The sequence below is a fragment of the Pelodiscus sinensis genome, chromosome 1 (genome assembly GCF_052426305.1).
Source record: "Pelodiscus sinensis isolate ZL-2025 chromosome 1, ASM5242630v1, whole genome shotgun sequence".
In the NCBI taxonomy this organism is placed as follows: domain Eukaryota; kingdom Metazoa; phylum Chordata; order Testudines; family Trionychidae; genus Pelodiscus; species Pelodiscus sinensis.
Window position 1 is genome coordinate 213,841,575 of NC_143052.1, and position 27,428 is coordinate 213,869,002.

A 27,428-nucleotide genomic window follows, 5' to 3' on the forward strand; every position below is an offset into this window, starting at 1 on the left:
CAATTTTGGATTCTTTGAACCAAGTGGTATTTACTTGTATAGCCTTTTATGCATGTCTGGACATTCCTCAAAATCTGAGGAAGTGTTTATCTGTTCAAGAGTTGTTATTGAATCCCAAATCCCATTGGCTGGGGAACATCAGACTGCCTTGACCAAAGTCTTAGGAGGAATGCCTGCTTGTTCATAACAGCAGTTGAATCACGCACCAAGGAGGCTCTGTAGTTGATCATGTGTGCAGATTTTCTCCTGCGGCAAATTAGTATGGACTTACTGTACACCTAAAGAAAACAGAACCAGGACATACCATATTGCATCTGGTACACAGTCTAACAAACCTACTGTACACCTCTTAATGGAATTCACATGTCCTGAGAAACATGTCAGGGAACATGGACTCCTTCTCTAGGCTGAGAATTAGTTTAGGATTAATCTATGCAGAGCTGCATCCCAACTTCAGACTGTGCCATGCAGCTGATGTCATCTTTATGAACAGTGTAGCATTCCATAGCTGTGAAACCTGGGTATGCTACTGCTGAAGAACTCAATAAGTTTTACATGTAACACTTCAATCAGTTGTTCATGTCACATTATCGGAAAATGCTATGAATTTGGAAGAACTGAAACATTGGAAATTAAACTACATTAAGGCTTTGTTAATTCAAGTACAAATCATAGAATCATAGAACACTAGAACTGAAAGGGACCTCGAGAGGTCATCGAGTCCAGTCACCTGCCCTCACGGCAGGATCAAGCACAGTCTAGATCATCCCAGATAGATATCTGTATAACCTGCTCGTAGATATCTCCAGAAATGGAGATTCTACTACCTCCGTAGGCAGTTTATTCCACCACCCTGAAGTAGGATATTTTGTTAGGGTTAAATAACAATAGAATATTTCAGTATGTGTTCTGTACAGTAATGATATAAAGATGGTATAAATGAACAGAGATAATTTTGAAGACAATTTGTAACAGCAGTGATCTAACGGTGCATGCTTGAAGAAGGCAGATCTCAACGTTGCAGTCGATATTGCAGCATGACATAGGCATATTTAACATAGCAGACTGTAAAGCTTACGCACTGCTTTGTAAAAAAAAGATTTATTAGTTCATGCAAAAGCTTTTAAAATGTACTATGCTAATTCTGTGTTCTCAAATTTGTATATGAATCAAAAGCACACTGTTTAGCCCATCTCTCAAGTCCCAACAGAGGTTCTTTGGTGTGAGTAAATGTACTTTTGTCTGGAGGGATCTTTGCAATGGGAGTTCTCTACAGTGAGGTCACAATAGAGAACCAGAACTTCAAATAGTGTAAATCAATGTAGCATCATTGAAGTCAATTAGCTGCACCTATTTATACTAGTTGAGGATATGATCCACCATGCTCCAACAGAAATGTATACAGCTACTTAGTTTTGTATTTTTAATTTTCTTTTAGAAGGCCAGCATATTTTTCCTCTTTTAAAAAACCCTCATAATGAGGAGAAAATGTTGAAAATGAATTAGCTACAGCTGAGCTATGAAATAAGTATAGTATTTTTTAAAACAAGACATAGGCATTATAATGAGATTTTTTTTGTTCCTACTACTACATGTAGATTTCAAAATACTTGGTGATTTTCCTCTTGTTTTTGTTTACTCTGAATAATCCTTTATAAATTCTTCCTTTGTTGATCTCTTTACGGATACCATCTCCACACCTTCTTGTCACTGAATTTTTGGGCCCAATCCTGCATTCTTCATTCAGGAAAAATTTTTGTTGAGTAAAGTATATTTAGCAATTATGTATCTAAACACCTATTAGACCACATTTTATAAAGCAAATAATAAAGGACCGGTGAGGTTTTTAAAAATTATGTACGAGCGGGTTAGACCAATATATAATCATTCTGATTAAATCTTATTTGCAATCTAGAAAGTGGTTTCTATTGTCATTATTTGTGTACCCTTATGCATACCTTTCTGCTTTCAGTATGAATATGACTATGAAGAGAATGGTGATCGAGTAATACTAGGGAAAGGTACTTATGGAATAGTTTATGCTGGACGGGATCTTAGCAATCAAGTCCGAATAGCCATCAAGGAAATTCCTGAAAGAGACAGCAGGTGAGTCTTAACATAATAATAAACCTGCATCACCAATGAAAAAAGCAGTAGGTTGCTTATAAGACTTTTCTCCTTCTAAAATGTATGTGTATATATAATAGATTGCAGTATAATATTCCAATACATGATAATTGAATTAGTTTATTTATAGCTTTAATCATTCTGTTTAGGGCAAGTTCAATGTCTTCCTCTTTTTCCAGTACTACCAAACCACACCAAAAGTATATGCTAATTTGATAAAATCTTTTATGAGGATCAGGATTTTTTTAGTTGTTTGAATAAAGAGTCAAACATTATTTCTTGTGGGAAGCTTTTCTTGTACTCCATTTTTTTGAACAGCCAACCAGTCATGCTGCATTTTGAATTTAGTGACAGAAAGTTTTCTAGGGACTTGGATGAGACCTGTAGACTCATTTTATTTAAACTAAGAATTAAAACTAGGTCTCCAAAGATGTTAATCCAATATATTTGCATGCATCTTCACCTGGTCCTCAACTTACTTCTTCTTGATAGATATTCTCAGCCACTGCACGAAGAGATAGCGCTGCATAAATATCTAAAGCACCGGAACATTGTCCAGTACCTTGGTTCTGTTTCTGAAGACGGGTACATTAAGATCTTTATGGAACAGGTCCCAGGAGGTTTGTATCATTCTGGGCTGGGATTTTTAAAGGCGCCTAAGGAATCCAACTCCCAGGAATAGTCAATAGAAGTGGGGCACTTAATTGCCTTAGGAGCTTCACTAAATCTCAGCATTTACATGTTGCTATGCTCTACCTGACTTTCCTGTTGAGAAGTTAATTGCAACTGTCATTCTTCTGTTTATAAACAAGTTTTCTGTGTGTAAACAATATATATGAAATGGTACAGTTGTCAAGATCCTATTAAATCCCTTTTTATAATAATTATACATTCACAAACTGTATTAAAAGAACATTAATAAAGTCTTGCACTCAGAAATTAAGAAATGCCAGACATCGAAAAAGTGATGCACTTTTGCAAAAGAGAGCATCCAGACTGCCTGGATGCTCTTTTGCAAGTAAGCAGATATTGCTATGGACAGAATGGCCACCAGGGCACCTGTGCTTTTTCCTGTTCCCTCTTATTGTGCAAAGAACTCCTCTTCCCTGTCCACACACACCTCAAAAAAGTGTTCTTCCTTGTGGAATGAGGATTACCAATTTTTCAAAAACCCCTCTGATCTTTCGATTTACTTGCACGAAAACGTGCTTGAGGCATGGACGCGCTGCAAGTTTTTGCAGAAAAACAGCCATTTTTCCACAAAAAACTCTGTAGTGTAGACATAGCCTTAATGAACAGTTGTTCAGTATTTGTTTTATACTCACTATTAAATGCGTGGCTACAGGCCTAATTTAATACACATTATTGCTCAGAAGAGAATTATTAATTTCATCTTGGGCTTTTCAGTGGTACTCATAACCATCTGGAGATATCATAAATGTAAATAAATTTGTTCTCACAATAAGGCAGTATGATTATACCCATATTACAGTTGAGAACCCACTGGCATAGAGTTATTAAGGTAAAAATTGTCAACTAATGCTGGCTGCCCAATTTGATACAAGTGGGATCTGATTTTTCAGAATGCTTTGCATTAGTTGGCATTTTATATATTCAAAGCGCAGCTCCTATTGACATCAGTTGCTACTATGAGTGCTTGGCATTTTGGAAAAACAGAATCTCAGGTATCAAATAGAGCACTTAAAAATGAGGAAAAACCCAGATAATGATCATTCATCAAAGTGTGAGTTAAAAGTCTTGCCTAGCACCACACAAAGAACCCTGCAGCCCAGGCAGGGATAGAGTCCAGTTCTCTGAAGCATCATTCCACTACCTTAGCCACAAGACCATCCTTTCCTCTTTCTGCCATCTCCTGCCTCGTTAACTATACACCTTCCAAATTTTGAAATAAATGAGACATGATCCTATAGACCACAGTTTCTTTGATTGTACATCCTTGATTCGCCCCCACAACAGGTCCAGTCTGTGCCCTATTTGAGGCAGGGATCTTGGGGCCAAATTATGTCCTCAGATAATTAAAGACTATTATAAATGCATACACACAAGGGAGGCACCTTAATTCTGGCATTTCTTATCTTTTGTGTGCTTAATAATGCAGTTTTTAACATTTTCTTTCTGGGTGTGCTATTACTTAAACTTAAAAAACAGAAATTCCATCTCTGGTTTCATACTGATACCCCATTATTATGGTTGTAATCTTTACATCCATCACATAGTCCTCTGCTAATTGAGCTAACAGAGTAAGTGATAGGACTAGTAGGTTGTTATGTTCTCTGTGGACCAGCACTAATGGGGTGTGAGAGACACATTTTGTCTGAGCCTAGCATGGCCAAAAGAAGCTCAGAGTGACATCTGCAAGGGAAGTTCATCTCTCAGTCCTGGACTGGAGCATTCCCAGTGCATTTGTAATATTGTGGGATTTAAACCAATAGATTAACCAAATTCTTTACTGAGCATGCATGACTTGCCGTTTTTGTTTTCCAAAGACTTATAAATTGGTGTCAAATTTAGATTAGATTTTTCAGACAGGTGGCTAAAAGTACATGTCTGACACCTTTACCACCGCATGCCAAATTTAAAGTACCTGCTCCAAAAAAGTGGGGAAGGGGCACAATTGCTCTAAAAAAATTGCCAGAAATTTTAAACATGAGCAAAACAGCATAACTTCACCAACCTCCATTTTCTTAAAAGGCTGAACTGTTTTACTGATTTTTTTTTTTTTTATTCAGCTTGAAGCAGACACCCAGCATAGTAAATTCAGCCCGAATGGTTACAATTTAGCAAAAAGCTGTGAGCAATCAAAACCAGGGTCTTCTAATGGGAAGAGGGGTAGTGGAGTCAAAAGACCTAACTAGCTTCATGGCTGAACTTGAAAATTTACGGAGGGGTGGGTATGGTATGATGAGACTGGCTGCAATGGCACGTAGCTGATCTGTGACTGCTAGTGGCAAATAACTCCAGGGGATGCTGATGGGACAGTAGATCTGGAGAGCTCTGAGTTACTGCAGAGAATTCTTTCCCAGGTGTCTGGCTGATGGGTCTTGCCTTTGTGGTTGGGGATGGGAAAGAATTTGCCCTCGAGTCAGACTGGCAGGGATACAGGGTGGGAGTCGCCTTTCTCTGCAGCATGGAGCAAGTTCATTAGCAGGTTCAAACAAATGTAAATGGTGGATTCTCTGTAGCTTGATTTGAGGACTTCCGTAATTCATACAGAGTTTATGGGTCTATTATAGGAGTAGGTGGGTGAGGTTCTGTGGCCTGTGATGTACGGGAGGTCAGACTACATGATATGATCTCAGTAACAGGCAATCTTTATAAGTGTGGGATTAGCCCGTCTCTTTCTTATAATTAATGCTTCATTTAATGCTTCATTTAAGTGGAGAGTACATATCAATATATTTTGAGGGTAAAAATCTTTGCTTGTAGTTCAGCAAAGCAGCTATTAAAAAGCAGGAAATTAAAAGTTAAACTTCCAAGACTCAGACTCAAGGATAATTCAGAGGGTATTTTAAAAATACATGAGAGGCATGAGATGATAATCGTGTCTCAATTGTTCTCTCTTTAGAGCCCCACTCAGAGGTGTCAACTACATGGGTGCTTCCCCTGTCCCCAGCGCCCTCCCAGCGCCTTCCTGCCCATTGGTGGGCCCTGTCAATCAGCTCCTCCCACCACCTCCCTCCCACCCCAGTCAAATGTTCAGTGGCATGCAGGAGGCAGTCAGGGAGAGGAGGAGTATGCTCCGGGGGTGGGGAGCACAGACAAATTGAGGACGAGGCAGAATGGAGTGAGAGTAGGAAGAGAGATGGTGAGGTTTGGAGGAAGGACTGGAGTGGGGGATCTGAGGTGCAGTGGGGCCAAGCACTTTGGAGAAATGAGGAAGCTGGTGCCTGTCTCTCATTGTCTCCTGGCCATTCTAGGGTTATCAACTTTCTAATTGCAGAAAATCAAACATACTTATCCTGCCCTGAGCTCCTGCTCCCAGTTCACTCCATTCCCCCTCCTTCTGTTGCTTCTCTTCCCCCACCTTCACTTGCTCATTTTCATTGCCTTGGGGTAGGCTCTGGGATGGGTCTGAGGATGAGGAGTTTGGAATGTAGGGAGGCAGCTCTGGCTTGGAGTAGGGGTTTGGTCGCAGAATGGAGTGTGGGGTACAGGTTCTGGGAGGGATTTTGGCTGCAGGAGGGAGTTCCGAGTTGGGGTGTGGGAAGGGGCTTCGGGTGCAGACTCCCAACAGCACGGACTTCAAGCAGCTTCCAGGAAGCAGCAACACGTTCCTCTAGCTCCTAGGTGGAGAGGCAGCTAGGGTGCTCCACACAGCTCCTGTCTGCTTGCGATGCCCTCGCAGCTCCCATTGGCCAAGGTTCCCAACCAATGGGAGCTGTGGAACCAACGCTCCAGGCATCACCTATGAGTGGGGGCAGAGCGTGTAGCTCCCCTGGCCACCCCTCTACGTAGGAGCCAGAAGGACACGTTGTCGTTTCCTGGGAGCTGTGTAAAGCCAGTCATGGAATCTGTCTGTCTGCCTTACTGGTGCTGCCGCCAACAGGACTTCTAATGGCCTGGTGAAAGCTGTGCTGACTGGAACCACCAGGGTCCCTTTTTGACTGGACATTCCAGTTGGAAACTGGACCTCTGGCAACCATATTGCCAAGATTGCCACCCTAACATTGGCACATGCTTGTGCTAAATTCATTCCAACATTTCCAACCACTTTCCTGCCCCTGGGCAGTACCAGTTGGTGTTGTTTACCTGATGCTTTATTCTGTTTATGCATTCCTCCTCCCGTATATGTTGTTATAGTACTTTCTGAACAGCTGTGGGAGAAAGGGTGTGGCTGAACTAACTCTTATATTTCCTCACCACCAGCTAGCCTTAAAGGGACAACTATTTAAATCATGTTTACACTGGTAAGTTACAGTGCAGCAAATCAGCTCCTAGGGCTGTAACTCACGAGGTGTCCACCCTGGCAAGGCATTTAGTGAGCACAAACCCCACAGTTGCTGTGCTCTAGAAAAACCATCTTGATAAGAGGTGCTGAGGTGTTGAGCTTTTTGCACTGGGGCTACAGTGCTGGGATGCCAGTATAAACACTTCAGTTGCTTTCTGCAGAGTAACAGGCCTCCAGAAGTGTCCCATAATCCCTCAAGTGGCCACTCTGGTCATTTTTTTTAAAACTGTTGTCTGTCCTGGAGACGTGCATATCCCCTTTCAAAGCTCAGTTGCTAACAGGCTGCATGCTGTCTGGGACACAGAGCAAACCATTCAGGTGAAATGCTCATGCTGTTCAACACAGAGGCAGGCATGTGCGTGTGTGAGAGAGAGGTTACTGTGCAGAAAGCTTGGGAAGGAGGTCGGGGGGGTGATGTCGGTGTTTCCCTCTCCCCCTGCCCCAGGATTGGTTGCTTCTGCCTGAATTTACAAGTCAGCATGCTGACGCCTGCACTGTCCCACCATACACTCCTTCCCCCCCTCCCCCCGTCACACATTTTTCCTCCCTCCCCCTGCACTTTAGATGAAAAGCAGCCGTGAATGTAATTCAGTGGGGCTGGGAATCAATGGAATTTGGAAACCTGCATCATGTGACATTACCTGCCCCATGCAGCATTATAAACACTTCCCAGAGCACCCTGTGGCAAGTTGAACTGTGGGGTAGCTACCACAATGCACTGCTCTCTGCACTGTTGCAAGAGCTACTAATGTGGGTGCGCTCCACCATCACAAGGAGTACAGTGTGAACATGCAACAACAATTTAATTCCAGTGCTTCAATAAAACAGGCATAACTTGCTGCATAGAAACTTGCCAGTGTAAATAAGGCCTACAGTTTAGTTCTGTCAGGAAACTTCCAGCTTAGAAAACTATAGGCATGGACTGAAATCTCCCTCAACTAAGTTTTCTAGAACTTAAATAGACCCTATTGTAAATTCTGTGCCTACTTGTCATAAGCAGAAAATGTTGCAGGAAATGCTTCTGTGTGGGCAGTGAACCTGCCCTGTTTAAGGAGATTAAATCTGGTTCACTGTCTCCACAAAGTAGGAAAAATAACAGTAACCCATCTTCCAATCTCTGTGCATGATGTCTCCAGTCTCTAGTTTCTTTCTGGAACATTCTTTCCTCTACCTCCAGCTATTCCTGGCAGTCATATCCATATTAACAAATTAAAGGGGGAAAGCTTTTAGATTGCTTAGCTGTCAGAAGAGATTACCTTCTCTTAACATAGCTATAGTTTGCTTTATTTAATGTGACATACAATGACATTCGCCCAAGTCCATGCTGCTTTTCATTAAGTGCCTATTGAATGTGGCTGACCCTAACGTGCACACCTATGATTCTAAAGAGGAGTAAAACTAATCCAGTGCTTGTGTGCAGCTTCCTCACATCATGGCTTAAAACCTGAGTTATGCATTAGATGCTTCCCACCCTCTCATTCAAATAGATGGTGGAAACAAGTAGGGAATGAATAGAGCCTTTGCTCTGCCATTCCTCTGATGTGGCAGCCAGTGGAGCTGAGCTGACAGAGGAGGAAAATACCTGCATTCAGTCAAGGCTTCAATAAATCACTTCTGGCCTGAAGGAAGTGGGCTCATCCTGGGGTTGCACCCCACCACTGTGCTCAGGACATTGACCTGAAGTTCAGTCTAGCTCTAAATTTATTATTAGTGACCTTCAAAAGTTGACTTTGTAACACTGCAATCTTGACATGTTTTCCTCTTTATCTAACCCAGGAAGTCTCTCTGCTCTTCTAAGATCAAAATGGGGCCCAATGAAAGAACCTACAATAAAATTTTACACCAAGCAGATTCTGGAAGGCCTTAAATATCTCCATGAAAACCTGATTGTACACAGAGACATAAAGGTGAATTTCTCCAAGTGTTGTATTTTGTACAGTAGTGATAAGGGGATTAATTTCAGCACCTCTTGCAAGATTGTTACATTGATTATAAACAGTCGTACTTTTAGCGGGAAGGAGCCTTTTAAAAAAAACAAAACAAAACACCACTGCCCATGGAAGTTTCCTTTGTAAAAAGTGTTTGTATCGTTCTTGCTGGAATCTTGTTGCCAGCGTGTTGGAATATATTCCAACAATCTGTCTCTTTCTTTTCTCCAGGGAGATAATGTTCTGGTGAACACATATAGTGGGGTAGTAAAAATTTCTGATTTTGGCACTTCCAAGCGGCTCGCAGGGATCAATCCATGTACTGAGACATTTGCAGGTAAGAGGAATTGAACACATTTCTTAAGTTTCCCCTTTGGTGATGGTGGTTCGATGCTCTAGTTAGCATTCTTATTTAGGGTTCAGTTTTGAATTCCTCACAGACCCAAAGTTCCTGGGGAAGCCACCGAGAGCTTTGGGTCTGCAAAGAAAGAATCAGACAGCTTCTGCTTTGAAGAAAACAGAAAGTAAGTTGGTGCAGGTTACATGTAAGGATTGGCTTTTTTCTTTTTCTAAGAATCCTATTTGAACCTTCTAATTTAAAACCCAGACCAAAAATGTCTTTGGAAAGTTTTATTGCAAAATCTTGAACTCCTGTACCTCACAAAATACCACAGACTGGAACATAAGGTTTGGTGATAGTTTAATTTTGGCTGACAAAGCTTTCAAAACTTTATTGTGGTTGGATCATCAATAAGATGTTTTCCCTATAGTCAATTAGCATGCTGTGTGTTTAAATCATAAAATAGGGTTGTGCCAATAACCAATACTTGAAATGTAAGCTGCAGTTGAGCCTACATAATTTTATGTATGTCATCCTTTGTAAGAAAGCTGGAGGAATTACATAATTGCTGCCAGAGTGTGATGATGGAAAAACTTTTTTTTATCACTCTGAATACACCCTTGAGAAGCTAGAAACCGTCTTTTGTCTCCCCATCCTGTATGGCCAATCACCATGTCTATATAACTTTTTCCAAACTTGAAAATATTGCTGCTGTTCTGCCAGTAGATAACCTGTACTGTGATTTTTAGGAAACAGATGATAGCTCTAGGGATGTGAAAATATATTATCCTTCCAGTTTTTTGCTCTTCTGACAGAGCAAAGAATTGAGTAATTACATAAGCATATTTTCCTTTTCCTGTCTATAGCTTCATTGTTACACAGCAAGTTTTCCTTCCCCCTTGACTTTGCAAGCTTTTATTTCCTTTATTGTGTAAGAGTTCTTCTTGATTTTATGCAAATAAGTATCTGGCTAAAAACAACCAGCCTTGTATTTTCAAACAATGTGATCTCTTTTTTTACAGACCATGACAAACAATGGGTCAGTCAGTTGGTCTGTTTTGTAATTAACTTCTCATACTAAAGTATTCAACATAAAGACTCATGTTTCATTTATATGATATTAAAACATAGTTTAGGGAACTATACATTCATGAATTACCAAATGAATAAGAAGGAATTTTAACTAAAATTTACTAGTTTTAGATAAATATTTCCATAGATTTAATGTTTTTCATTAAAGACCAGTACTGTTTCATGTAAATATTGAAGTACTTGAAAGAAAAGTTGTAATCACTTTAGATATTACAGTTGTATTCAGTATCTTTGTGGACTGTATGGCATTAAGTTTATGAATGGCCTATGTATCACTGGCTTCAGGGAGTAGCCAAGTTAGTCTGTACAGGATAAACTTAAAAAACAACAAATGGTCTGGTAGCACTTTATAGACTAACAAAACATGTAAATGGTACCATGAGCTTTTGTGGGCCAGAGACTGTATAAAACTCTGGGGAAAGAGTTACCATAGCTCCTAGAGGAGCCAAAACAGTGAAGGGTGATTAAAGTAATCACTTAGGTTGTAAACACCTCTGGAGAGATATCACCCCCAGCGAGGCTGACATATATTGACTCAGAATGAGTTTTCCAGATGTCAACAGACTAAGAAAAGCCTTTTGATATAAAAAAGGCTGAGCTGTCTTTATATATATTCAGCAAATGGACAGGACCATCTGCCCAACCCTTGTGAAAGTCCTGGAATGATTTTGACTTACTAGGGTCAGTTAAGTCTGAGGGTTGATCACTAGTGAGTTTTAACATGTGTTAAGGAACTTTGTTGAGTTTTATCTATTTTCTCTGTAATGCTTTTACCTTAAGGATAAATGTATTTTGCTTTTATAGGCCGGGAATGAATAACTTATAGACATTGTTGTAATCCCTGGAGAAAAGTAATTGACAGGTGCTGGACCTTAGTCAGACGTGCTGAGGAAATCCCAATGGAGTTCAGAGGGACTGCAAGCCTAACCCAGTGGTCTCAATGGAGAGAAATCTGGCTCTGTGCCCAAGAAAGGTGACAGCTAGAAGTGTGAAACCTTAAAAATTGATAAATTAAATAGTAATAAATCACCAGGACCAGACAGTATTCACCCAAGAATTCTGATGGATCTCAAATATGAACTTGCAAGAACTAAAAACTGTGGAATGTAACCTAGCACTTAAATCAGCTTCTGTACCAGATGACTGAGAGATAGTTAATACAATGCCAATTTTTAAAAAAAGGATCCAGAAGCAATTACAGGCTGGTAACTTCAGTAGCAGGAAAATTACTTGAAACTTCCATAAAGAACAGAGTTATCAGAAACTTCAATGAACACAGTGTGTTGGGGGAAGATTCAACACAGCTTTTGTAAAGAAAAATCATGCTTCACTGATCTATTAGAATTCTTAATGAGAGTGAGCAAACATGGACAACAGTGATCCGGTGAATATAGTGGAGCCTCAGCAAAGTCTCTTAAGTAAAGTAAGCTATCATGGGATAAGAGGGAAGGCATTCTCATGAATCAGTAACTCGTTAAAAAGCAAGAAACCAAAGGTAGGAATAAATAGTCATTTTTCACAATGAAGAGAAGTAAATGGTGGTGTTCCAGAGGAATTGTATGGGGACTGTGCTATTCAATATATTCATAAATGATTTGGAGAAAGGGAAAACAGTAAGGTGGCAAAATTTGCAGAGGATACAAAATAACTCACTTAAGTCCAAAGCGAACTGCAAAGTTATGAAGGGATGGCAGCCAAATAGCAGATGAAATTCAATGTTAAATACAGAGTAAGGCACACTGGAAAACATAATCCTTGTTTAGAGCTTCAGTTCATAGCAAATATCCTCCAGAAGTGAGAAGCAGGATTGAAGACAGAATTGATGCTCTCCGAGGGCTTTTTATATCCTCAACCGTATGAAGGGAATGCCATTGTGTTTGCTGTGGAAAACTACAGCTACAAGATGGAGTTTCACATGAGCAAGTCACCTGTCAATGTATGACTCGGTTCTTTACAGGTAGAAGCCATTGCTCCCAGGACAGTCTGAACAGTTACAGGGAAGCTCATCAGATGTGGATTGGCACCTCCCAAGACCCATTGTCAGTCAAGTACTTCTACTTATCTTGAATAGTTGAGATGCTGGCCAAACCTCTTGTTAGTGTCGTCCTGAAATACAAATATAGAGCCAGTACTCGTAACTTCACATACAAAAATGATACACACATATGAAGGGCATAAACATTAACATATGTAACATAACACATATGAATGGCATAAACATAATCAGATGCTTTTTAAAGGCACTTCACCTGCCCCATTTACATGATTTGTTGCAAAAGTAATCTACATGTTCATATCACAATCCAAAAACATCACACTCCCAATGCAAAATTGATGCAGGAAAAGTGCAACAAATACCACTTGCTGCATCCCAGGGACTCCCGTTCTTGGTTCTGTAGTTCTGTCTGTTCTAATTCAATATTAGAAATATCAGTGTATAACTGGAATGGTTTATGAAAACCATGTTTGTCTAAAACAGGCTTCATTGTAAGGTTCACTATGGAAACAACAATATCATCGAATCCTTTTACATCCTCATTTTGTTTCCTGTTGTGGAGTCTCCAACCATCTCAACATGTTCATTTTACTCATTTCGTTTCTTGTGGCTGGCCAAGATAATGCTTCATTATGTTAGATCAAATTATAGTTTTATACACTCTACCTTTCATTAGCATCTTTTTGTCAGGAGAACTGGAATCTGCTTCCACCATTTGTATCCACCCAACTTAGGTACAATACTAGTCTTCACTTCAGGGCCACCCACTGTCAGCAACCATTGATCCTAGGAATTTAAATACTTCTGTCTTTTATAGGCTTGGTCTTACCAGTATTTTCTTTATATGCAGTCTATCCAAAACTGTTTTCCCTGTTAAAAGTTGGCTTGCAAGGGCTCACCTTCTTCCAAGGTGGCACCCTACATGTCTTCTCACTCACTGCATTTATGACAATCACAAATAATGTTCAGTGCTGATCCATGGTGCAGGCCAATGCTAATTTGAAGTTCTTGACTGTATCCCCATTTAATTTTGACTGATAGACATTCCATCATATATTTTCTTGATTAAAGTAATGTATTCTTCTGTCACATCTTTCCATTGCAAACTCCACCAATCTAGTTCTCTTGGAACATTACTCTAAGCCCTCTCTGGTCCATAAAGACTGTTAATTAGTTGCCATCTCTCTTTTCAATGCTTTTCTTTCCCAGCACAAGTCCATATTGAGCATTCCAAATTTCAGCCATTTCACACACAAGCTTTTCATTAATCCTTTCCTATAATTTTCATTAATCCTTTCCTATAACTTTCATGGTGATCTATCTCTGATTAGTATTAAAAAAGCAATAGATTTGAGACTGGTGTTCTTCACTGGTGTAAGTTAACTGATAGCTTTCCCTCTGCTGAAAGTGTGTGTTTGTGATCATCAAACCCAATACCAGAGAAGTCTATAGGAACCCCTTCAGAGTTTCTGGTTTCAATGTCATGCCCTCCATGGACTCCTTCATTTCCAGTCTTCTCATTTCCAGTGCGTGTATATAAATCTGTTCCCATACTGATCTTCTTGTTGGGTAGCATGTTTTCAGTAAAGCATAACTTCTCAAAAAACGTTTTATCTTTGATCCTCTCCTAACTGTTGGTGCATACCAACTTACTATCCAGATAGTTATCTCTTCCAGACACTCTTCCTGACTCACCAGTCAATCCAACATTCTGGTAACCTCAGTCACAGGCCTCTGCTTGGTTTCATCAAGAATAACTCCAATAGGAGATTGAACTCCCTAGTAGTAGATTTTGTGATTCCTCACTACTTTCTGTAGCTTCTCTGTTTGGTCTTTTGCACACCTGCTGGATTTATATGTCTTCTCTTTAAGATCTCATATAGCTCCAAACTTATGCCAGTTAATATTCCTACCCCAACTTCCACATTTGTTTACTCACTGACTTCTTTAACTGTAGCAGACCATGCCCAGTTACAACAGTCTAGCACAGTGGTCTCCAACCTTTTTACACCCAAGATCACTTTTTAAGTCTCAGAACAAGCGAAGATCTACTGCCCCGCCCCTTCCTTGAAGCCCCACCTACATTACATGAGGAAATCTCATGTAAATGCACTGCACAGGTGCGCCGTTCAGAGAGGGCTCAAGAGCTACTCTTGGAGCCCCTGAGATCTGCCGGTAGATCGCGATCTACTGGTTGGTGACCACGGGTCTAGCACAACTGTGCTATGTCACTTATGAGGATCTTCCTTGCCTTCTGGGATACACTTTTTAACAAATATCCCGATTTCCTACAATATCCTGGGAAGACCTTAGTGTACAGGCAGTCCCCGACTTACGCGGATCCGACTTATGTCGGATCCGCAGTTACGAACGGGGCTGCCCCAGAGTACACGGACTGCGGGACCTCGCGGTCCTGCCGCCCGTGTACTCTGGGGCTTTCTCTGCGTCTCCCTGGTCTGCAGACCAGGAAGACGCAGAGCAAAGCTGCGGAGGGGCTCGGGCAGCCCAGGGGCGCCTGGGCTGCCCGAGCCCCCCTCTCCCCCCGTGGCTTTGCAAAGCCGCGGGGAAGCCGGCAGCGGAGCAGTCCAGGCGCGCCTGGGCTACCTCGCTGCCCGAGCCCCCCCGCAGCTTTGCAAAGCCGCGGGGGGGCTCAGGCAGCGAGGCAGCCCAGGCGCGCCTGGGCTGCTCCGCTGCCGGCTTCCCTGAGGCTTTGCAAAGCCGCGGGGGAAGCCGGCAGCAGGACAGCCCAGACGCCCCGCGGCTGTCCCGCTGCCGGCGTCCTCAGAGGCTTTGCTCCCCGTCTCCCTGGTCTGCTGGGGTGGGGGGGCGCAACTAGTACGCCCCCTCCCCAGCAGACTAGGCTTTTCTCCGGACGCCTGTGGCAGAGCAGCTGGGGTGCTGCCGGTTGGTCCCGCAGCGCCGCTCTGGGCGCTACTGGTCCAACCCGGCAGCACCCCCGCTGCTCTGGTCCTGATTCAGCCGCTGCTGGTCAGTTTCAGCAGCGGCTGAATCAGGACGCCTGGGGCAGAGCAGATGGGGTGCTGCTGGGTTGGTCCGGTAGTGCCGAGGAGCGGCGCTACTGGAGCAACCCAGCAGCACCCCAGCTGCTCTGTCCCAAGCGTCCTGATTTAGCCGCTGCTGAAACTGACCAGCGCTGACTACAGGAAGCCCGAGGCAGAGTTGCTCTTCCCTGGGCTTCCTGGAATCAGCTGCTCATCAGTTTCAGCAGCAGCTGACTTGGGGACGCTTGGGGTACTTAAGTTGATTCTGTATGTAAGTCAGAACTGGCGGTCAGTTTCAGCAGCGGCTGAATCTGGACGCCAGTTCCGACTTACATACAGATTCAACTTAAGAACAAACCTACAGTCCCTATCTTGTACGTAACCTGGGGACTGCCTGTATTATGTATCTTGTTATTGTGGGCTGAGAGTATGTGTAAGCTCTGTAGGGGAGAAGGTGTGATGGTTATAAGACCTGAGAATTCTAAAGATTATACTGAAAATGTACCAGACAAGTATGAACATTTGGGACAATAAGTGGTTAGTGGATTTCATGGGGAATTCCCAGCGAGAAGTTAGTGCAAATTCGCTTGCTCCAACCATGCAAAAATCCAGCCTTTTGAAGGTACTACATGAGGAGAGAGTGACTGCTGGTTACAGATTGCCAAGATCAAAGAGCCAATCTACATAAAGAAATGACTGATCTGCTCAGCCTTGGTTCTGGCTCTAGATCCAAGAGGAATGAACTTGGTAACCAACTTGATAACCGCATGGCAAACCCATATTTGGGTTTTGAAGGACTTAAACCTATCAGATCCCTAGATTGGAGTTGTGGGTGACCTATTGTAAGCTTTTTAGCAGGTATGTAGGTTCTCTTATTATTTTAATATTCTTTCTCTGTAACATTTTTACTTTTAGAATTAATATGTGTGCTTAGAAAGAGCTCTCTGATAATGATTGTAGCAATACACTGATTGCAACGTTTGGAGAAAAAAGCAAAGTGCTGGTGCTGGCCTTTTTAGGAAATCTGTCTGGCTGATCATATCACAGTGTGAGTCAGAGAATCTTATGTCCCTGCTCAAGAGAGGTGATGGTTAGGAAGAGGAAGCTTGAAGTGGGTGGGGTTTTTTTTTTTTTTTTTTTTAACTTCTCATAGAGGAGCTGTCTGCTGAGGCTTGTCAGCCTTAGCAGACAGCTCACCTAGGAGAACGAATACTCCCATTTCAAGCCCAAGTCCTGGCTCAACCAGACTTATGTAAGGCTCAACCAGACTTTAGTTGTCATCACGGGGTCTCACACCTTGCTGAGAGATGTCACCAGTTTGTCTGTGACTGCTTACTGACTATTTGCAGCTGTCCTGCATACCTGCAGGATGTTCCCCTATCTGCCATCTAGGTGTGCATGTGGAGGGAGTTGGCCATTCCTACCCAAGGAAGTAATTCATTTGCAGAAATATTCTGAAATCTGTGTTGACTTGCGAACAGTGTGAAAATGATAAGCTGTCACTTTAAATCGTAAAGGGTTTCCTGATTCTATTTGCAGGCTAGGATCATGCATAATGGGTCAGTATCTATATAGCAAGCCTAGAGCCAGGTGGGGGTGAATCCTGCCCTTCTGTCTTATGGAGCAGCCTGTTTTCTCTCTCTGTTTTTGGTTTTTGTGTATTAAGGTTCTAGATTTTTAAGTAAAAAGTGTTACTTTTGTTATTCTCTAACTTTTCCATTTGTAAGCTGTCAACATAAAATCCTTATTGCTACTTTCCTTTTAATTGCCCAGCCAATAGCACAACTTGGAACAGTGGCATTGAGGTATTTGTTTCTAGTGGTCTTATGAAAATATTATGTTTTAGATAATGTATGTTGTTTTTCACCTATAAACAAGCTGATCTTTTTGTTAAGTGTACCATCCTGGAATATATATTTTTTTACAAAGTGCTCTGAGATGGGCAACTATTTGAGCATGGTAAAATAAGTTGCTAATGTCTGTTCTTTAAAAATGTATTGTTGTTATATTATTTTGTAAACCTATTTCTTAATAAATTAATGTTGGATTAGTTAATTAACATTCCAGGCAGAGCCTTATTCACTTTTGTTATTAGCATCTCTTCTGCCTCAGAGGAAATTGTATAATACATGTTATTCTTTCATTAGAGTTCATAAATTTCTTCATAATGTTTTGTACATGTAATATAACAAGTCTGTTAAATCTGTTTCTTGCTCAATAACTTTTGATGATTTTAAAATTACTAAGATCCCCTCACTATGTTCTGCTTCCTCAATTTATTTCTGCTTGGACTGCCTACTATACTTGTGAAGTTAGGGGAGGTTACTTTTTGAACTTCTTTTTCCTTGAAGTAATGAGAATGGGCTTATACTCTGTTACAGAGCTGGGAACTGAAAATGACATTTTTTCCATAATGGCAAAAAAATGCCACCCTAAAAAAAAATCTTTATTTTGTATCGGATTATAGAAAATGTCTTTAAAGTGTATGAAACCTACCAGTAAATATAGTGTGTCAAACACACATTGCATCCTATCCCAGACCCGCCCTTTGGAGGGAACCCAGTCCATTATGATTTGATCCAGCTGATGAATCCCATGTGCTTCTAAGTGCCCTGGGTGGTAATAGTGACTAGTCACTGTTTCTAACAATGGGTCTCTCACACACTCTGAAGTGCAGAACCTGTGTCTGGCCTTCCTTGGGCCTCAGGACACTTAAGTTAGTTGCTTAGACCATGAAACCAGCATCACAGGCCTCTCAAGAGCTCAGTTGCTTAGACATGTTTCCCGAGAATTCACCCAGCTGTGGGAGCTCTGATTTCTTTGAGAGCAATGTCCCTGTGGGTGCTCCACAGCAGGTGTCAGTGCGTCCCAGCGCCGCAGACCAGATTCCTGATAGCAGTGCATGGGGGGGGCCGCGCTTGCGCAACAGGGAAGGCAGACGGGCACTGGTTGATGCGACCGTGCTCTTACTGTCCTCGGCTTAGCAGGGCTCTTCACTCTTCATTAATCCTTGTAGATAAGTAGTTGAATATTGTTATCTCTTCTTCCTTTACTTCATGCCTTATCCAAGTTCATCTCCCTTAAAAAAAGAAATCCCTCCTTTTTTCTCCAAGTTACAATTCCCGCTGTTTGCTCTTCACTCTATTGATAATGCCGGGGTCACCGGGCTTCAAACATTGGTCAGCCTGCAATGAGGCTATGCCTGTCTCTGATGGACATTGTATGTGTGTCGAATGCCTTGGCGAGTCCCATATTCAACAGGACTGACAACACTGTGCTAAACTCAAGGTGCGAACATGCAGAGACAGGGACCTCTGCCTGAAAATTTTTACCATAAAATCGCGAGTATAATGCACACTTTTTTTCCAACTTTTTTGGGGTCAAGGTCAGGGTGCACATTATATATAGGTGTTTTTAAAGTTTTATTTTGGCAGCACCCTGACTCTCTGCCTTCCCAGTGCTCCTTCAGGCTGCACCCGGAAACTTTCCCGCTGCAGCGCGGCACGGGGATTGCTGCTCCATCAGGCTCCCGGACAAGGCGAGGAGCTGGCAGCACCACCAGGCTGCAGCACCCTGGCTCACTGCCTGCCCGTTGCTCCTTCAGGCTGAGCCCAGGGGTTCCCGCGGCAGGCACGAGCTAGGCGAGCACCAGGGAGGGAAGAGGCTGTGCAGCCCAAACCTCCCGGGTGAGTCTGCAGGTGGGAGTGGCGCATCCCCTCCCTCCCACTCTCCTGCAGCCCATGGCTGCCTCCTTGAAGCAAGTGAGGCTGGGCTTGGTGCTGGCGGGTCAGCTTCTGGCTGCAGGACAGCCACCTGTGGGCAGAAGTTTTGGGGGTGCTAAGCTCGATGGCTTCAAACCCCGGGGCACATTATACATAGGAGTTCAGATTTTTTCATTATGCTAAGATTCCAAAGTCAGGGTGCGCATTATATTTGTGATTTTACAGTGTGTTAGAAAAAGGCGCAACATTCCACCTTGGATCCTGGCATGTGGATTCCTGATAAGGGGATACCCAAAAAAGGGAAAATGTCACCAAAGAAATGTGCTTCTTTGTTTCCTCGCAAGCCATAGTTGCCTAAGTGGCGTGCAACTAAAATATTGGTACCGACAGACCATCTTGTCTCAGCACTTACGATGCCCTGAGCATTTCTGGTACTGATAGGGTTCTCTCCAGACACGGTGCCCACATTGAGGATACAGGCCCTTGCAGGCCTGCCTCTCATCCTTCGGCATCCACTGCTGCGCCAAGTAATCAAACAACTGAATCCCTGGCACTGAGGATTACTGGCATGGCAAGGCACGGCAACAGCCAGTGGCACAGCCAATTGGCACCATTCCGTCAACTAACGGTGCCGCAGCTACCTCAGTGCCACAATCTCCATCGGTTCCGACTACAACTGCACTAGCTCCAGTACCATTTACGGTACCAATGGCCCTGGCACCGTCCACTCCAGCACCTGGGTACTTACATCACAGAAACCTTACAGTGTTGTCTATGTTTAATTCTCCATTTCTTGGTACTAATACATCACCTCCGTCAGTGGCACCAAAACATCTCTCATTGCCTATGCTTTTATCCAGTGATGATGGCAATGAAGGCAATTTTTTATTCTCACCCCCAAGTTATTGCCTGATACCAAAATGTCTGCACCATCAACTCATCCCAGTTTCAGGCACCCCATTACTTCCAGTGTGCCCCCCTTGGGCTCACACCCATGGATGCCATCGCTTATGCCTTATGCTGCACAATGGCAATATTGGAGCGTATGGGTTCATGACCACAAAAAGAGACATTCAAAAAAGAAACCTACACAGCCTGCATACTCTCCTCTGCCACAAACCCTGTCGCCACAGACAAAGTATCAGGAAACCGCACATCCACAATCTCATGAGTCGGGCTGTGATATGTCTGCAGATACAAACTCATCCTCCTCTCCCAATGAGGCAATCATGGCACCACCCTTAACCACAGCTGGGGACTTTACAGCTTCCCAGGACCTCTTTAAGAGGGTTGAAGTGGAACTCAATATTGCCACGGAGGAAATGCAGGAGACACAGTATGAACTCACCAATATCCTCCAAGCGATGCCGTCATCCAAGATTGCTCTGCATATTAATCCAGCTATTATAGAGCCTGCCTTGTGGCACACCCCTGCAACTATCCCCCCAACTCTTAAGAGGGAGGATAGGAAATATTACGTCCCCTCAAAGGAGTCAGAATTCTTCTTCACCCACCCATCCCCAAACTCTCTTGTGGTGGATGCTGCCCATCAAAGGAACAAGCAGCATCAGCCTCATTCTGTCCCAGCTGATAAAGATAGCAAAAGGCTGGATTTGTTTGGCAGGAGAGTCGACACCTCATCCATGTTGCAGTTCAGAATTGACAATTACGCTGCATTCCTCAGTAAATACGATTTTAACAACTACTCAAAATTCAACACTTTTATTGGGGATATACAAGAAACAACAATTCAGGGTGGTCATTGTGAAAGGACACGCAATTTTGAGAACAGCTCTACCTCTCAATGCTGCAGATACTGCCACTAGATCAATATTGACTGCAGTTGTTATGAGACGGACCTCTTGGTTTAACTCTTCTGTATTTCCACATGAAATTCAGGCAACTGTGGCAGATCTACCATTCAAGGCCAAGAAGTTCTGTTCAACCAAGACCGTCATGGTCCTTCATTCCATGAAAGATTCCCGGGCAACACTACGCTCTCTCAGCATCCAGACACTTGCAATCAGGAGGAGGCAGTATCGACGCCAACCATATCCAAGACCAAGGTATTCAACCTACACCTATCAATGCCAGAGACAGGACCAACAGCCGCAACAACAACGTGGTCATGACAGGCAACAGCGTAGATGCAACCAGAGCAGCGCTACCAATTAGCTGCCCCAATTGAATAAGCAAATTTGATCCATCGGTTGAGAGAACAAAAATGATTCTGTCCACTCCACAGTTGCCAATTAACAATAAACCATTCACCCATCACCTTCTGCCAACTGACAGAACATAACATCTTACATAACATCTATAAACAGTCCTATCAGGATACAAAATGCCTTTTCTCTCCATCCCTCCCTCCCATCCTCCTATCCCGTCACTCTTCAGGGACCACTCTCATGAGACCATCCTACAATAGGAAGTCGAGCACCTCCTCCAATTGGGCGCCATAGAAGTAGTCCCACAGGAATACCGCAGGAGTGGTTTTTACTCACATTATTTTCTCACACAAAAGAAGACCAGGAGATGGCATCTAATTTTGGATCTGAGAGCCCTTAAGAAATTTGTAAAGAGGCAAAAATTCAAGATGGTAATGTTGACTACCGTTACCCTTTCTCTGGAACTGGACGATTGGTTTTCATGTCTCGACTTACAGGATGCCTATTTTCATGTTACTATTCATCCTGCTCATTGATGGTTTCTCCGTTTCATCTTAGGTACACAACACTACCAATATACAGTCCTCCGCTTTGGACTCTCCACAGTGCCGAGAGTTTTGTCCAAGATATTGGCAGTGGTTATGGCCCATCTCAGGAAACAGGACATTATTATCTATTCTGAAATAGTGTTGAAGTGTAGATGTACCCTCAAAAAGAACCTGTAAACTCATTTGCTACTCTCTGTGGCCCTTTTTTTCCACATATCTTTCTAATTCATTGTTTGTAGAGTTGGAGGTAGGGTTAGCTTATCTACGTCAAGCGAGAGCTTTCACGTTGTGCAGTAAAAATATTTTCTCCCAACTAAGACATGGGAAAATACAATCTTATGAGTTAGTGTTGGTGGTAGAGTTTCAATTAGAGGGACAGTCTTTCAGTAATATAAGGTACATTTGAAATTACAGACACTACATTTGAAGAAGGGATTAAATGATGATGTTGTATCTGTTTGATAGATAAGAAAAGCAAATATATAACTTGTGTGCTCTTCATTTTTTGTCTTGATTCAGGCACTTTGCAGTATATGGCTCCAGAGATTATAGATAAGGGGCCTCGAGGATATGGTGCACCAGCTGATATCTGGTCACTGGGTTGCACTATCATTGAAATGGCAACAGGAAAACCTCCATTTCATGAGTTGGGGGAGCCGCAAGCAGCTATGTTTAAAGTAAGAATAAATTTTATTTGCTGGATAGCTTGTGAAACTTGACATAGTACCCGTTAATTAAATTTTGATATAGTTAATATTTACAAGTTAAATATTCTGAGCAATTTAATCTGCACTGGCAATGTAATTACCTCTTGTTGGAGAAGTTATTCTGCACAGGGTCAGGGTCCAAACTGGGATCTCATTATGCATGTGAATGCTTCAAGATGCAACACTCAGCAAAGTGCCATTTCCAAAGGGCAGGATTCAGCGTGCTGCAAAATTAGGATTTCTGAAAATTGCTGTTCCTGACCACACCTCTCACTCCCTGTGTTCCTCCAGTCCTCTCAGCACCTTCCTTTTCTACTCTTCTCCTTACGCCTTCTTTCTTGGCACTTCAGAGAGCCCCCCAGTTGTTATCTGACAAATGTCCTCTCTGCTGCCTTAAAAGCTTCCCTGCCAGAAAATCTGTTTATCTTTTCTTTCCAATGTTCCCATCCTGTCAGATGCCAAGAGTCACCTGGGAGACACTGAGCACTTTCAGCTCCCAATAGTTTCCATGGGGGTTGAGAGCACACTACCCTTTATTCCCTTAGGTTGCATGGTCTTTGGACTAGGGATGTGTCTTGCACCATTTGGTAATGTGATGTATACATTGGCAGTGCTATGTGACTGGTCAGCAATAAAAAATAAAAAAGGCCTTTTAACTAACTACTAAAATAATCTTATTTTTATAACATCAGATTTATTTGTTCACTTTATGTTCTGAGTACCAGTTGTGGCACTTGACAAGATGTGTATGATCTAATGATAAGATATGGAAATGCAAAGTCAGGAATCTCTTCCTGACTCTGCCACGGGCTTCCTTTGTGTCCTCTAACAAAACATTTAACGTCTCACTAGGCACAGTTTCCCTATCTGTGTAATAAGAAAAATATCATCCCCCTAACCAGGTGTAGCACATTTTAATTCATTAATACTTGTAAACTGCTTTGTGATCTTCTAGTAAAAGTCACTGTGTAATTGGTATTATAATAATAGCAAAAACTGTCATAATAAAATCAAATATCAACCATTAAACACAGTAAATTAGGCTCCAATCAGCAAAGCACTTAAACACATGTATTATTTTAAGCACAAGTAGTCCCATTTAACTCAAAAGGAAAGGAAATGGAAGAGGGAGGAATTTATAATGGTCTTTTAGTTATGTAGTCTGGCTTACTACATTTTCAGATCCATGAAAAGCAAAAGTGATTTCCATGTCACGGTCTATGTCCATTGTGGTCTGTTTCTGTCAGCAGACACCTTTTCTAGTATCTGGCTCTTTGTAAAACTGATCTTCTCTTCATGAGAAGTGTGATATATCTTTTCTTTAAGATATGCTTCTGAGCCATTATTAAAATATTGGTCAAAATTCTGGATTCCCTGTCAGAGTTCTCGATGCCCTGGTGGGCTGTGCACAAGTTCACAGAATGACTAGTGTGGGAGATAAGCAGGGCCTTGCATATTTCCTGCTTTTGCAATTATGGCATTTCCGCTGAATTCTCTTTTGCCGCAAAATTGTATTCCTGACCCACCTCTAATTTTTAATGTTTAAATTAATGTTTAATGTTCCTTAATTTTTTTAAAGTTGTGTTTCTTGCCTTTCTGCTTGTGATGACAACCTTGGAAAAATGCAGTGAGTAAAATAATAGGCTGTTTGAGTTGGCCAAGAATCTGAAACACTTAAGGGTGTGTCTATACTGCACCTGTAGCTCAAAATAAGTAACGCGATTTGAACTACACAAATTGGGTAGCTTATTTCAAGTCAATTTCAAAATAGCTTAAATAACCTTCTATTCTGAAACATCCCTTACTCCTCGTGGAATGAGGTTTACAGGGATGTTGGAATAGCAAGCCCGTTATATTCTGAAATAACAGGCTTCCTGTTAAGATGCGGGGTAGCTATTTTGGGATACCTCATTTCATGAGGAGTAAGGGAAATCAGAGGAAGAGGGCTCTTCTACAGACTTCCTGCTGTGTACTCAGCGCCAAAAGCCGAAATATGCTATTTCAACTTAAGCTATGCAATTGACATAGCTGAAGTTGTTGTGTAGCTTATTTTGGCTTTAGTCCTGCTGTGTAGATGTGCTCTAACTGTGAGAGGTGTAAACTGTCTCTTTCATCTCACTCGGGATTCTGTGTACATCATGGAATTTGGCATTTTTCAAAGAATGTCACATAATTTAGCATTTTAATAATTAATTGTGATGTTTTATTGCAGCTGCACATATAGTGTTTTTGGTTTTCTGTCTCCTTCCATACTGGAACCTGCCTGCATCTATGTCTTGCTTGGCACTTTTCCCGAAAGGGGAACAAGCCAATTGGATTATGGTGCATATTCTCCTTGCTGTTCTATAGAACCAATCAGGAAGGGAGCCAGACTCCAATTTGCATCCAGGAAGCTGGCAGTGAAGGCTGGGTAGATAGGCGGCCTAGGTGGAAAAAAAGCCTGTGAATTTGCTGCTTGGAATCTTGTACTGCACAGGAAATGTCAGGTCTGGTTTGAAAGGCGGCATACCTTTGGATGTGCATGGAAACATAGCTTGGAAGTAGTTAACGCATTGGCATTTTATATATACTCTACACTACAATTCAAATACAGGCTCTATTGTTCAGCATTTTGGCTTCAGCATGCATTACAAGCAGGCTTTACTGGATCTCACAAAGCTAAATTCCAATGGTAAATTTATAAAAATGCCACAGTGTGTTAATACAGTTAGCCAATGTGAATGTTTAGACAATTCTCTATTTCAGCAAGCTGCTGTCACTTGTTTAACCACTTAGCTATCATCTGCCTTGTGGCTAGCATAATTTTCAGGCTCATTTTGCATGTTTTCCAGTCTATTTTACATAAATATGTCAAGGCTGAAAAGAATAACTTTGCCAGATTTGTACTGCATGTGCAGAATGTACGGAACAACTGTGTCCTAAAGGATACACCTACTCTACCAAGAACCCCACTCTCCCCCACAGCAAGTAGTCTCAGAACTCCAGTCAGCTATGCCAGTTTCCTGCTATGGGGCTAAAAATAATGTGGATATTCAGACTCAGGCTGGTCCCTGTCTTCTGAACTGGGACAGGGGTTAGTGCTCAAGGTCAGGGTCCAGCCCTCACCTGAATGTTCACACTGCTGTGGGTTGCTTGGTTTGTGGTGTTTCATGTTTGTGTGCATTGTAGACATACTCAAAAATAGTTATGTACAGTCTGCCCTGGGATTAAAAAATCAGTAGCTCAAGCTGATGCATGCAGAGGGACCAGGTTACTATAGAGCAGTGTTTCTTAAACTGTGTTCTGTGGAACACTGGTGTTCCGTGAACAACTCACAGGTTTTGTTACTTCTTTGTTTTTGTCTTTTTTGGTTTGACAACAATTTTTTTTTTTTGAGGAAACTTTTTGTAGGTGTTCCGGATTAAAAAATATTATTGTTTGGTGTTCCGTGGCCTCAAAAAGTTTAAGAAACGCTGCTATAGAGTAACATTTTGAAATAAATATCTGTCTAATCACATTATCCAAGTGTAGGATCATGTTGATTATGTAATTTCTAGGTGGCTGTCATTGCAAGGTCTTAGCTGACATGAGGCCTTAGCACTGGGTATAATGAACGCATCTGGCCATGGCTAAGGGCTGACTGTTTGCCCTTGTGCTAGCATGGGCACAGGGTAGTTTGGCACCTGCAAAGTAGGGTAGGGTCTGGGCACCAAACCAAGGCAATGGGGTATCAAGGAACTCAGCATTACACCTGGAAGTTGGTTTTGATACTTGGGGAGAAGTGTATACTGGGAGAGACGGTGCTGGCTGGCTGGCATAAAAAGAATAGAAGGGCATAGCAGCTAGGAGGGAGAACAGAGTCTGGAGCACTTGTGGTGGGGATGGGCAGACCCAGGTGTTGCACAATGCTTAGATAGTTGGATCTGTTCATGTCTTAGAATCATAGAATACTAGGACTGGAAGGGACCTCGAGAGGTCATTGAGTCCAGTCCCGTCTAGACCATCCCTGATAGACATTTATCTAACCTATTCTTAAATATCTCCAGAATGGGGATTCCACAACCTTCCTGGGCAATTTATTCCAGTGTTTAACCACCCTGACAGTTAGGAAGTTTTTCCTAATGTCCAACCTAAACCTCCCTTGCTGCAGTTAAAGCCCATTGCTTCTTGTCCTGTCCTCAGAGGCCAAGAAGAACATTTTTTCTTCCTCCTCCTTGTGACACCCTTTTAGATACTGAAAACTGCTATCATGTCCCCCCTCAATTTTCTCTTTTCCAAACTAAACAAGCCCAATTCTTTCAGTCTTCCTTCATAGGTCATGTTCTCTAGACCTTTAATCATTCTTGTTGCTCTTCTCTGGACTCTCTCCAATTTCTCCACATTTTTCTTGAAATGTGGTGCCCAAAACGGGGCACAATACTCCAACTGAGGCCTAATCAGTGCAGAGTAGAGCGGAAGAATGACTTCTCGTGTCTTGCTCACAACACACCTGTTAATGCCTCCTAGAATCATGTTTGCTTTTTTTGCAACAGCATCACACTGCTGACTCATATTCAGCTTGTGATCCACTATAACCCCTAGATCCCTTTCTGCCACACTCCTTCCTAGATAGTTGCTTCCCATTCAGTATGTGTGAAACTGATTGTTCCTACCTAAGTAGAGCACTTTGCATTTGTCCTTATTAAACTTCATCCTGTTTATCTCAGACCATTTCTCCAATTTGTCCAGATCATTTTGAATTATGACCCTATCCTCCAAAGCAGTTGCAGCCCCTCCCAGCTTGGTATCATCTGCAAATTTAATAAGCGTACTCTCTATGCCAGTATCTAAATCGTTGATGAAGATATTGA

The 27,428-nt window shown here is 42.2% G+C and overlaps 1 protein-coding gene across 6 annotated transcripts in view; it reads left to right on the forward strand.

The window, feature by feature from the left end:
- Nucleotides 1-27,428, forward strand: part of MAP3K15 (mitogen-activated protein kinase kinase kinase 15) — a 159,437-nt gene that overhangs the window by 99,143 nt on the left and 32,866 nt on the right. For all 6 annotated transcript variants that reach the window (XM_075913494.2, XM_075913486.2, XM_075913503.2 and 3 more), the window contains 5 exons: nucleotides 1,973-2,106; nucleotides 2,620-2,747; nucleotides 8,873-9,003; nucleotides 9,256-9,361; nucleotides 22,412-22,569. In XM_075913494.2, coding sequence (XP_075769609.2) covers nucleotides 1,973-2,106; nucleotides 2,620-2,747; nucleotides 8,873-9,003; nucleotides 9,256-9,361; nucleotides 22,412-22,569 — 657 coding nt within the window. The remainder of the gene's footprint in view (nucleotides 1-1,972; nucleotides 2,107-2,619; nucleotides 2,748-8,872; nucleotides 9,004-9,255; nucleotides 9,362-22,411; nucleotides 22,570-27,428) is intronic.